We start from the raw sequence: 13598 nt of genomic DNA, 5'->3' as shown, positions 1-13598 counted from the left end.
TGAGAGAGGGCAAGGAGGTCAAATGCAGAGCAGCCCATTTCAAAACCAGTTATTTCGACTTTGCAGGCCATTCTTTGGGCACTTGAGGCCTGTATTCTTGTATTGGCTGTTACTTTAAGTTATTACCCCATTGGATCACCACTTTCTAAGATGCTGTTATTTTGTGTTTATATAGCACCTAGAGCATGCTGGGTACACTGCAAACCAAAATGGATATGAGGTGCCTGCCCTGAGGAGTTTGAAATCCATATTTCTGCTAACTGGTGAAATTGTCGCACACAATGGTCTTTGCGTGTTTCTGGTGTAAATTCAGTTTTGCCTGAAATTGAAATCCACAACTCTGTGGGCTTTAAGCTTCAGACTTGATCCATGTTTGAGTGAAGACTCAATCCATGCTCACTCAAAAATTGTCCTATTTCAAGCAAAAAAGAAAGGAAAAAGAGAAATGGTATGCTTCCCCTTCCTCTCACCCCCCCCCCACCATCCACAAATCTGGACCCCCCTTAAAAATCACAACAAAACGTGGTGAATCTTGATTCTGAAATCCAGCACTGCCAACCCCACGAGTTTCAGAAAGCATGTCAGGTCCCCAGAAATCATGAGCTTCACTTTTAAATCAGGAAAATTTCAAAAATAATGAATTGGGGGGCAGGGGTTCCTAGCTTTCTGGTTTCTGAGCCCTGGGGATACACTAGGGTCATGTTTTCAAGCTTTTCTATGTAGCCAAGATGGCTAGAAACAAACTTGCCATTTTAAAAGAAAGCTGAGATATTCACCAAATATTTAAAGACATTTAGGTGCCTAAAGATACAGAGAGGTGCCTAAATGCCTTTTAAAGCATGGGCACTTTTGAAAATCCTGCTAGACACCATTGCATTGTTAGGTGTCTAAATACCTTTGACAATCTAGCTCATCGTCACATGATTTGAGGAGCTGGGGCTTCAAGTATCATGAGACTTGTGATAAAATTGTGAGAATTGGCAATGCTGAGTCATCCTTTCAAATTTCATTGCTAAATGTTCCTATGCCTCCAGTCCCTGCTAACTCTCCCGCCCGAGTTGGCATTCAGGGTTGCCAATTTCGGCTGTAAGTATTACGGGAGGTTTCATAACATGACATAATCTTTAATTTGAAATTAATCTTTAATTCCTGGAAACTCCAGGACAATCCTGGAGGGTTTGCAACCCTAGTTGGCAAAGATTTGGGTGTGGATGCCCTGATAACCCTGACCTGGCTCTCAAGAGTGGCCTGAGCTATGTAGCTGGCCAGGTTGGAAAAAGTTTTCAGAGCCACCCCCCACAGTGGCTGAGCAGAAAACAATCCCAAAACAAAACAACCCAACAAACCCCACAGCTGGCCAATCAGCCGAGAAAAATAACAATGAAAAAGGCTGGCCAATCAGAGCAGAGCAAGAAAAAAAAGGCACCGCGCAACAGTGCCCCCTGGATGTTGGTGCCCAATGCAACAGCCCTGCTCGCCCTTAGAGCTGGCTCTGTTGAGTTGGTTTAGCTTGAGGCAGAGCCAATGTGCATCCAAGCACTCAGTGATCTCGCTTGCTTTTACTTTTAACAATTCAGGCCCCAGTCCTGCAAAGACTTAAACAGGGGGGTTAACCCTACACACTGCAAATAGCCCCATTGACTTTAAAGGGACGAGTCAAGTCAACTCAGGCATATGAGTCTTTGCATGGTCAGGGCCTCAGTCTAGGGGAAGCATGCTCCCAGCCATAGGCACTAATCGATTTCTCCTTCAGAGTTAGCAGCAGAGACAGCCAACTTCTTTGCCAAAGGGGTAAGATTCCAAATTCTTAGACACTACAACCTATTGGTAAACGCCCGGACTGTCAGGGTGCGGTATAAGTGCCCAGGCTACAGCGCCTTAGTCAATTTGTATTCCTCTGGTGACAGGACATGGTGATTCCAGCTACAGCCAGTAGAGTTGTTTTACTCGACTGGTTTGCTGTATTATGTTTTTCACTAAGGCACGGAATTCTCCCCTATTGCAGAGGTCAAGCACATGGGCTAGTCACCGCTTCTTAAACCCTATGTGAGGACTTGGGTGGTGCAGAGGGTGAATTTAAGTGTACAAACTTCAGGAGAATGTTGATGGTGTTGGAAAATAGGCCCTTTGTAGCTCAGCCTGAGCTACTGGAATGGAGAAGACTCCTGCTCTTATTCCCATGCAAACGGACATTGGATCATGGAAAAGGGGGGAGAATGCTTAAAATACCCACAGCTGCAGAGCTGGGTGATTCACAGAGTAGCTAACAGGACATGGATCCTGCTATCCCCCGATTTTGCTGGTTCAAATCCAGCCCCGGTTGGTAGTGTAATGACTGAGAGTTGTGAGGAGCTATAGGGCGGGTCTCAGTGCAGATCCTAGTGGACAGGCATCCACCCCACAAAATCACCACTGAAGATTGGATGGCAGTCCCATCCTCGTTTGTGGAAGTGGTTCCTGAAGATCAGAGTTGAGTCACTGGATCCAGTTCTCCCCCCACACACACACCGGCGTGGGTTAGCTCCACCCGAGTAAGTGGAGTTATCCCAGTGTGGGAAGAGACGCATGCCGATTATTTATAAACTTGCTCCTCATGGGCTCTGACTATCTGACCCCCATTGGACTATTTGAGTGTAACTCCAAACTGTTCCTTCACCTCCATTTCCTTTGCATCCTCCTGACCTTGCTGCCCCGGCTCTTGTCTCTCAGAGGTACGAAAGAAGGCAGATGGGAACAAAAGTGAGATCTCCCAGGACGACACAGCATCAGAGGCAGAAATGAATACGGAGGAGCCACTGAACGGGGAGGAGGGAGAAGAGGAGGGACTCACACGAGATGACTGTGAAGACGAACTGGTAAGCAACAATGGGAGAGGAACCCCCACCCTGCTAAGGGAATTAATCAACCAGCTCTAATTTTACTGGTGCTTATTAAAACCACCGGAAAAATTCATTTTTCCTTCTTAAAAATAAATCACTATCTTTAATGCTGTGATTGTTTGCAGCTGTATTCCCCTACCCCAGCCCTTCCTCCATGATGGAAAGCATTACATTAATTGCAGTACGCAGAGATGCTGTAGAAAAATGGCTAGCTTTGCATATTCAGGCCATGTTTATTTGTGCTTTTGTAACAATTAATCCCTGGTTTGTACAAATTGCTTTGCTCCGTAATAAATGATTCTGAGACGTGCTGGAGCATGTAGCACAGATATGTTATTACAGCACCACATTCATAATGATTTGCATTTGCAGAGTGTCTTTCATCCAGACAGAGCCCAAATTCTCACAGCAGGTTGCAAAATCTGTAGAAGCAGAGCCTTCACCCACCACTGAAATGTGGCCACCTCTGGGGAATTATGGCAGCTGTTTCTCAGCACAGGCCCTGGGCCTCAACCCAGCAAAACATTGACACATGCTTAAGTTTAAGCATGTGGGCTCTGATTCAGGAAAGCACTGAAGCATGCACTTATTCCCATCCCAACTAAAGGCAGCACTTAAGCATGTGCTTAACTTTACACATGTGCTTAAGTTCCATTGACTTCAGTGGGATTGAAACATGTGCTTAATATGAAGTACATGTTTAACGGTATGCTGTATGGATCTGGGGTTGTGACTACTCCCATTGAAGCCAACTGGGCTATTCGCCCAGTAGTAGTTAAGCATCTACTTAAGTGCTTTGCAAGATCAGGACCCTGCTTAGATACTACCGTGATAGGAGCCTTTGCAATGCATATTATAATTAGAGAAAGCTCAGTTGTTTCCCCAAATTAAGGTTAAAAGCAAGACTCTGATAATGAACACACACAGTCCTCTAAAAAAAGTTCTCAAAGGCCCTGCCACTTGTCAGGCTGCATCTTACCACCAGATGGCATTTTCTCACAAACTTTAAGGCACAAACTTTAAATCACAAATGCCATTTTCAAGATATTTTAATCCCAAAATTGCAATGTTTAAACATTTCTGCAATAACTTCCAATGGGTTTTTTTGCTCCTTCCATTCTATGTATCCCTTGACTTACAAACATCAGAACTAGAGCCAGGTGAAATTTTTCATCTGAAACTTTTTTTGCTGAACATGCAGATTCATGTCAACTGAAATATTTCATGAATTCATGTTGATTTCGCCAAACTGTTTTGGTTGAAAAGAAGCCTAAAAAAATTCTGAAAAAAATCAAAATGTTTCCATTTTTCAGTGCAAAATGACTTTTTGTTCAGAAATGGACTTCTTTTTAAAAAATGTATAGTTTAAAAAAGCTGGAAAATGAAACAAAGCATTCTGTTTCATGTTGAATATAACATTGCCTTCGACCTGCAACAAATGATTTTTCTTTTTGGTTTTCCAAAATTTTCAAAAAACAATTGTTTCGAGTCAGCCCAAAACATACAATTTTTTTTTTTTAAACAGCCAGTGAACCAAAAAAAATACAGGTATTCACACCACTTTAACCAGAACAGTCCTCATCTGTTGGTGTCCCTGAAGATCGGGGCCTTTTATTACTTTTTCTCAGAAGTCTCTCATACCTAAAAAAGTTATTCACCCCTGGTCTGATTTATAGGTTTGCCACCTTTCTAATTTCTGGTAACCGGACCCCTGAGGCCCTGCCCTTGCTCTGCCTCTTCCCTTAAGCCCCCATCCCCCTCTCCCCCCCCGCCCTCTTTGCCACCTCTTCCCCCCAGAGGCTTCACCTCTTTCCCCGAGGCCTGGCCCCCATCGCTCGCTCCTCTCCCCCATTCCCCCATCGCTTGCTGCATTGTCTGAAGGAGCCTGCCTGCAGGTAGGAAGCGGCCCTGGCTGAGCAGGGTCTGGCATGGGTTAATGACCCGGTGCCTCCCCTGCCCCTGCGATAACCAGACTTTTGGTTTGGGTACCATTTAGGGTTGCCAGGTCCCCAAAAACCAGGCATCAGGCAACCCTAAATGGCACCCAGACCCAGAAACCAAAACCTGGATTGTCTGGGTGAAAGCCAGATGGATGCAACCCCAGTTCAGATAGGCCACATATCTTAAACTGTTAGCTCGTGAGGTGCAGGGACTGAATCTTCCTGTGTGTGTACAGCACCTTGCACAATGAGGCCTTGATCCCGACTGGAGCCTCTGTTCTCTACCGCAATAAGCATCTTCTTTGTTTGACACATAGCTTTACATGTAGCTTCTTTTGCATATGTCATTTACATAGAGAATGTGGGGTGAAGTCCTATGACCGTTGTTATACAAGGAGTCAGAGTAGATGATCATCATGATCTGCTATGGTCTTAAAATCTGAGTCTATGAGCCAGTCACTTTATGCCTCAGCAGATACAAATAAGCTTTAGCCGAATGAGTTGCCCTTCTGCACACCTTTTGAGAAGCATCTTCCAAGGGTCTCATCCAAAGCCCATGGAAATGGATGGGATCCCTTCCATTGCCTTTAATGGGCTTTGGGTCAGGCCTGTATTACACAGCTTAGAAGGTGTGTAGGAGGGGAGTTCCATTGCTGCAGACTTCGCAAGATGCTCAATACAGGAGTTGCCCCTGCATGTCTCCTAAGGTGAGGGCGCATCTCTTGTGACCATCCATCTCCTCAGGCAAGGAGTTCATTGAGCAACAGCTCATGCATCTAAATTTGATGCATAAAACGGACGACACTAGCCACATAAGTAATGTATAGGTGAAGAAGTGAATATTTAGCTCTTATAGAGCACTTTTCCTCAGTAGATTGCAAACATGCTTTACAAAGGAGGTTGATAGTGTTAGCCCCATTTTACAGATGGTGAAACTGAGGCAAGATATGTAAATTGATTTGTCCAAGATTAGAGGCCAGTGTCAGAGTTGGGAATAGAACCCATTGGAACAATTTACCAAGGATTGTGGTGGACCCCCTATCACTGGCTATTTTTAAATCAAGATTGAATGTTTTTCTAAATGATCTGCTCTAGGAATTATGTTGGGACAGTTCTCTGGCCTGTGTTATATGGGAGGTCAGACTAGATGATCGTAATGGTCCCTTTGGGTCTTGGACTCTACGAATAAATGAACTCAGATCTCCTGAATCTCAGTTCAGTGCACGCTATCCGCTAGGCCACACTGCCAAAAAGCGTATGGAAATATTTAACAATGGTATTGGCTAAGGCTGTAACATTTAAATGAACCTAGGGGAGTTAGACACCAAACACCCATTGAAAGTCAATAGAAGTAGGGCACCTACCTCCTTTGTCCCTGTGGAAATCCCACAATAGAAGTTTAGTAACTACACAAATGCCATATTCTGCCCCTGGTGTTTGTGCCAGTTTCCCCTGGACCCCGGCGGGATTGGGGTGATCGAGCCCTAAATTTAATACCCCAGTCCACAGACCTCAAATAGAAATGGAACTGGGCCCTCTTACGGAATGGGTCAGATGCCCTGGCCTTAGGAGGCATCTCCAGCCCTGTAGAGTTCAGAAGGTGAGCAGGACGGGTGCCTGCAGCAGGTCTGCACGGCCAAGCCGCCAGCGTGGCTTGGTTGGGGTGCCAGAGAAGCAGCGAGCATGGCAATGCAGGGAGAGGCAGTCTGCATGTTTCGGGCCAAATTCCCTGCAGATGTAAATGGCTGCAGCTCCATGGACTTTGATGGAATTTGGCTTATTTACTTGAACAGCGAATTTGGGCCCTCGAGGCTAGATCCACAAAGGGGACTTAGGCTTACCTTAGCAATGGCTAACTTTACGTCCCCTGCTGCCCAGCAGACCTCAGGTCTCCCACCTCCCATGAGTGCCCTAGCCTTGTTCCACTTTGTCTAAAATACTTAAATGTTCATTGGAGCAGGGATTTGAATGTGACTCACATCCCAGGTGAGTGCCCAGACCACTGAGCTCTAGAGTTATTCTCTCAGAGCTTGTCTACACTTACCGGAGGATCGATGCTGCAGCGATCGACGCATCGGCGGTCGATTTAGCGTGAAGACCCACTAAATTGACCGCCGATCGCTCTCCCGTTGACTCCTGTACTCCACTAGATCAAGAAGAGTAGGGGGAGTCAACGGGAGAGTCGACGTCACATAGTGTGGATCCTGCGGTAAGTAGATCTAAGCTACATCAACTTGAGTTATGCTGTTCACATAACTCAAATTGCGTAGCTTATATCGTCTTTTCCCTTTAGTGTAGACAAGGCCTCACTCTCTCCGGCTTGTGCCTACTTTGATGAGGTCTGGTGCCTTTGCTATGCATGATAAAGAGATCCCATGACACCATTTCTTGCTATCACATATTCATCACAAGAATGATCTTTCATTTGATGCAACAGGGCTGGAAAAATTTTTATAGTGGGGGTGCTGCTGATGGAAACCATGGATTTGGTGTTTGTTTTTCCTACTTCAAGCCGGGGTGGGGGGGAAGCAGCACCCCCAACACTCCTAGTTCCAGCACCACTGATTTGATGTGTATTCACTTGCATACTCACCTTTCTGCATTCACTACCAGCCACATTAGGCTTTGCAATGGGCACTTATTCTAGCCAGAATGCACTTATGCATTGCTGTTTTGATTCTAGTTACTGTCAAGGTGGCCTCTTCATTCTCAGCCTCTGATTTCAGTAGCTTATAATTTCCTGAAATAACTCCCTTTGGGGTCAAAAATAGAACATGTTTGTTCTCAACCCAGAAGGTGAACGTGTTTGGAGAAGACCTCAGCAGCTGCTCTGGCAAACTGCGGACCCAATTCTCCTTTCACTTACAGAGCTTTTAGAAGGCTGGTTCTCTACTGAGTTCAGTGGAGTTACTCTGATTGATACCCAGAGTGACTGAGATCAGAATTGGACCCTAAATATTTGCCAAGGCAATTTTTGGTCAAATGGAAAAATGCATTTTCCCTATTTATTATCAGAATTATTTTTTTGAAAAACTAAACAAGGACTGTTAAAACAAACTAACCCTGGCTCATATTTGTGAGGTGCATTTCCCACTGCAAGCAATGGGAGCTGTGAGGAAGCAGTCTTTCTTGGGGATTGGCTCTCTGCTAATGCAGTGTTGAGGTTGCCGTTTTAATTGCTCAAATGTCTGGGAATTCAGAACTACATTTTCCACATGAAATTTTCACTCATCCCCCCAGCACGTAATCATTACCATCGGGGTCATTGTTACCTGATTTCAGAATAGAGGGTTAAATCCTGCAGACTCAATTAATCCAAAACTCCCATTGCATTGACTGGGTGTTTTACCAGAGTAAAGATTAGGTAAAGACAGCAGCATTAGCCCCCACTGTATGTGCAAGAATATAAATCCCTACAGATGAGCATTTACATTTTAGAAAGAGTTGCCAGTTAAATATACTGTAAAATAGTGACTTGGGGGGAAACTTACAAAAATACATACCCCCTTATTTACAAAAACTATGATATTATACAGTAATTGCCCCCAAAATGGCAGTCACATTAATGTAACCCATATTGTTTTGAATATTACTTTTGAATACTATAGTGTTATTGGTTTTGATGGCTGAGTAAAGGCAGAAAACAGGCTCCTGGAGGAGAGAGTTGCAGCGTGAAAATATGGGTTAAAAAACTGCAGCTCTTACAAGAACCATAAATGGAAAACATCTGGTCCGGCCATGCACTTTGCAGAAGGCAACAAGCGGTAAAAAGACCATTATAGAGTGAAGGCAAATCTAGAACAGGTCCAACAAAAACAAGAGAAAGTCAAAGCCCATCCCTGCAGCAGGATGGAGGAGAGAAAAAGCAAGGGACATACAGGCCAGTGGGAAGACAGAATATAGCAACCACTGAACAGACTGGAGGCAAAAGGCTGCCACTCTGCTGACTAAATCAATGAGCCCCTGGCCCCCTGCATCTAATGGCAGGAACAACAAAGCAGGGTGCAGCCAGTGGTAACTATTCAAACAAATATGCCTCAGAATCTGATCCAAAAGGCCCGGGGGGGACACTAGCCCAGGCCACCTGTGGACACAAGACTGTTGGCAATCAAAACCCATCCCTGAAAAGAGAATCCAGGAAGGAGCCATTTCAGATCTGAAAAAAAAACCCAACCCATTAAACCCAGAGGTGCCCCATTGCAACTGTTGGGTCAACCAAGGGGGACCACAACACTGGCAAGAGCCCAATAAGATTGAATGGCTCTTAGCGCACTTCCTATCTAGCTGACTGGCTGGGACATCAGAAATCAGTGAGGACTCAGAGAGATCTTTGTCCTCTTCATCTCCCTCATGCTCCATCAGCTCAGAAGAACATTGAGCCACCACTCTAATATTCTCACCATTCACAAAGGAGGGAGATTCAGTGGGAGCAGCTGGCACACCAATTGTCCAAGAGTGGCAGACAGTGCAGTCCCAGGCTGGGACCCAGCATCATCAGTGCAGCATGCAGGATTGGGGGCTTGAGGACTCACCAGGCCAGGGGAAGACAGCACCCCACTGGGAGTTCCAGGCATGGAGCTACCATCCAGTGCAATGCTATCCTCCTTCTCGGGGTACACAGCTCCATCCTCAGCCATTGCCAGCAGGTCAAGGGCCGTCAGAGTCTTAGCCCATTTAGAAACAGCCCTGCAAAAGTCCATCTCGTCAATCCGTTCTTCACCCCCATCTCTAGAACCTATTTCTGCTTCCTGCAAGGGAGGTGCTCCTCAATCTCCTGGACTCGCATCTGTCCAGCTGCAATTGACAGGGTCACAATAGAGGGTTCCTCTCTGGGGGCTGCTACCTGGACAACGGCAGGCCACATATGCTGAGTGAGGGGATAGAATCTGGCAGTACAGATGCAAGTTAATTGATGTCCCAGCACCCTCCACACTATCCGGGGGTCCCATATTCTAATCAGGAACCCCCGAGCCAGTCATGCATGGACAGGAACCCCTCAAGTGACCAGCAGTACCTCACAGGAAACACCATCTATACGGTGCTTTAAAACCAGGTTCAAGGCTGTTTAGAACCACCTAAACCTAGTGGCAGAATGACATAACATATTTCACATCTGCATACTAACAGGAGAAACTCCCATCCCATAATGGAAGAGATCAGACACTAGCGTCTCACTCTGAAGGAAGTGGGGACATTACAGGAGTAAACTAGGGAAAAACTTGAACAAAAGATTCCTTGATCGGAGTCCTTCCAGCACCAAATTATTCACAAACTGCTCCTCGGCCAGTAAAATCACTATAGATTTGTTCATTCAAGAGGCATTTTTTATATTAGCATGGCCAATAACCTCACCTACACTCAGCAACACACTTCCCAGTGCAGGAGATAGCAGGCACACACCAAACCTAGTGCTTGCAGGTCAAACCACTAAACCCATCTGAAATCGATCCCATGAACCCGATCTGAACCCCCCACGATGCCCAAGGAGAAGGCCAGGGACCCAACAACGCCCCTAAAACAATGAAACAGCAAGTAACAAAACAGAAACAAACACAGACTAACAGAAGCCCAGTTAGTGTGCACAGCATGTAACAAACATAGCATCGCCCTCAGAAGCTCCCACCATCCTGAGAGAGCTAGATCTGTGGTTAGAGCACTCCCTGGGGTGGTAGGAGCCCCAGGATCCAGTCCAACGACTCTAATTTACCCAGAATGCAACAGCTTCAACAGGAGAGACTGAGAGGGCATAAACAACAAGCAACAACCCGTAGGATCTGGCCGTTTGCTATGTTCCCTGCATGCTTTCAGTGCTGTGTGTGAATATCCATGCTAGGGACCCCAACTGTTGCTGCTTCCCAGTGACATTATATATTCCATCCATGTTCCTGGATGATTTGACGCCTTCCCCACCCTCCACCTTTTCCACCATGGTCTGAGCTAATCATTGAACTCCCCCCTGCTGAAACTGCCCAAGAGGAGGGGCTAATGTTGATTTCCTGTTTCTGTTTCTCTTTGCCTTTTCCCTCCCACCAGGAGAACAGCCATTACAGAGTTATGGAGGACGCCAGCCTACAGTAAGCAGGTACAGCTAGCGCAGCTCTCAAGTCTCCAAGGGTTGCATGCTGGATTCGGGGGAAACGTTTCCCCCTTATGTATCTTAGCTTCTTTGGAAGATGCGTCGCCCAACAAACCCTGTGCATTTTCCCAGCACCAAGCCTGGCTGCTCAGCTGGGCTCTGGATTGACCCCTAAGTTCATCTCCTAAATCACACGGAGAGTGACGCTCCTGTTTTTCTCCCTCCTCTCTCGTAGTAGCACATTCAGAGCAGCGATGAACACCAGTGTGAGGAGAGCACGAGGTTATACCCTGGACTGGCATGCTGAGCCGGACAAGCATAAAATGCAGGGCTGCTGTCATCTCCGCCTGGCATTCCAAAGGAGAAACATGGACCGACATCTTCAACCCATCTGTAAAGCAAAAACAAAGAAAACCAGTCATCCAAGTGGATCCCTGCTCCTCAGAGCCCTGCTGCTGGCCTAGGCAGTGGACAAATACACGCTCCATGACCGTCACTGACCACTCTCTGGGATGGAGGTTGTATTGTAAAATGAATCGGGGACGTTGCAGAGCTGTCCTTAGAGGCGGGAAGACATAGCTAGTCGTAATCCAATTAAGAATTTAGTTCCTGAGGTAGAAGGGTCCGGCGTGTTTGTTAATTGGGGAAATGAGTATGTTGGTCTGGACAATTTGTAGTTTCACACATATGATCATGTTCATGAATGGGGCAGAGGGGCACCTTTCCTCCTCGGACCGATCACCTCGTTCCGAGTCCTTTTTACCCCATGAGCCACCTTGGATGCACGGTCACCTCCAAGTGTAAGGGAATCGGTACCATACCCCTTGTTCTGCACTGGGCTCCTTGGACCACCATGTCAGCACGAAGAGAGAGAAGGAAGCCATCGACAGGAGAATAGGTGAGCCAGAGCAGCAGAAACAGAGCACCTTTAGTCTTCAGAGGTCTGGTTTCTTAGCCATCCGACTGACAATGTGTAACTAAAGGGTAAGCAGGCAAACAGTCACTGTGGAATAAGGGGGTGTGGGTGAAAGTGGACCCAGGTGGCTAGTGTGACACCCTTTTATTGGACAATCAAACAGTTCAGGCTGAGGGGTGCGATGCCACCTCTTCCCCTCTGGCCCAATCCCCTATGGCAGCATGGTCACACACAATCCCTCGCTCCAGCCTCCCTCTGGGCCTTCAAGGTCTGGCTGGGAGGCGGTGCGGGAGGGATGAGCTGGTCCCTGCACCAGACCCTGAAGGCTCCACTCTGCATCGATGTGTATTGCAATGGGGCTGGGGGGATGTAGTAACTCACCTGAGCATAAAAGACTTGTGAGGGTTAGTGTCCGGCATGCTGGGCCTGAGGGAATTAGAGCATCCACTTCCCTCCCCACTCCTGAGTTCACACTGCCCTTAGCCCACTCACAGCCCAGAAGACAAAGGTCAGCAGACATGGGTGGTTTCTTCAAATGAAACAGTCTGTAAAAGGACCCCCACTTCCCCATCTGTTGCACGGTCACAGATTCCCTCTTTATTGGGCTTATTCCTAGTCTCTGGCTTCAGAGGTTGATGGGGCTGAGACTCAGTCCACACTGCCATGCCAACCGGAGCCCCCCCCCGCACCCTCTCGAGTGCTGCCCATGTCTTCTCGTTGACCAACTCCAAGAAACTGGATGAAACAAAGCAGAACCACAGAGAGCCGCTTGAACAGTTTCCCAGCGGCATCCTGGTTTCTGCTCCAGCACTCAAACCCAGGCCTCTCACAGAGTCTTTAGGAGGGAGACAGAGTGGAAAGCAAGCCATGGGGCCGTGCTTCCCTCCCCGAAAGAGCCTGGCCTGCTTGTAAGCATGGCTTTTGAAGCACAACGTTTTACTTGCATTTCGTCGTTGGAAATAATCATGAGGGCTAAAAGGGACGACCATTCTTTTCTTTTCCTTCTCCTCTTCCTTCCATGTTTCAGTTCTGGTACTATTTGTTTGTCCATTGTGCTGTGCCGAGCCGTTGTAGCATTGTTGTCTAGGCTTTGAGAGATGAGCTGCAATTTTTTGCTATGAACTGACCATGATGCTAATATGTGGGAAGAAGGTGGCCTTGTATATAAAATCCTGTATAATAAAAAAAAGGAAATTACTCCACCTCTGCTGTCTTCTCTCTCACCTTTTCAGGACCTTTGGGACCCGTCTGGTGTTTCTGGATTCACTCTTTCCTGTTTCATCTCTGCCAGTGGGTTTGCTTTGCCTGGGATGAGGCATAGTCTGTTGGGTTGAAAAAAACTCTTCTGGATTAGAGGATGTTTTGTCTGTAAGACCCTGATTCTGTTCCACATGGAGATCCACTCAGTGCAGGACAGCAGGGAGGAGCCATCCAGGAGCCAGTTACAGCTCCTTGGATCTCATGGCACATTTGCACTGGCTCCCAACCCCAACAGCTTAGGACAGGCTAGGTGCTGCTCTAATTTATGCCAACCTGCAATGGTTACAAATGGTCTCTAAGCAAGTGTTGCTAATTCATGATTTTATTGAGAATCTCATGACATTTGATGTTCTTCTTAAAGTCCCACCTCCTGGAGGCATATGAGTCGGTGAGACTCTCATCTTGCTTTTTTTTAAAGTAAGTCTGTAGGCCTCTGGGTTGCAGAGAAAAACTTGAGTGAATGAACTAAAAGCCACCTAAAGGTTCAGAAACCAGAAGGCAAATACAAAGAACCCAAAATGTATTAT

At 46.6% G+C, this 13598-nt stretch overlaps 1 protein-coding gene across 5 annotated transcripts in view; it reads left to right on the top strand.

Annotated features, from left to right (window-relative positions):
* RALY (RALY heterogeneous nuclear ribonucleoprotein) overlaps positions 1-13008 on the top strand; it is a 281974-nt gene extending 268966 nt beyond the window's left edge. For 4 of the 5 annotated variants that reach the window (XM_048820190.2, XM_075118841.1, XM_048820188.2 and 1 more), the window contains 3 exons: positions 2710-2855; positions 10853-10901; positions 11131-13008. In XM_048820190.2, coding sequence (XP_048676147.2) covers positions 2710-2855; positions 10853-10897 — 191 coding nt within the window. In that variant the 3' untranslated portion in view covers positions 10898-10901; positions 11131-13008. The remainder of the gene's footprint in view (positions 1-2709; positions 2856-10852; positions 10902-11130) is intronic. The other variant, XM_048820192.2, reaches the window with a different exon arrangement.
* Positions 13009-13598: the final 590 nt, after the last annotated feature.

Source organism: Caretta caretta, chromosome 13, assembly GCF_965140235.1.
Source record: "Caretta caretta isolate rCarCar2 chromosome 13, rCarCar1.hap1, whole genome shotgun sequence".
NCBI classification, from domain to species: Eukaryota; Metazoa; Chordata; order Testudines; family Cheloniidae; genus Caretta; species Caretta caretta.
Note: the sequence above shows the minus strand (reverse complement) of the source record. Positions and strands in the feature narration are given on the sequence as shown.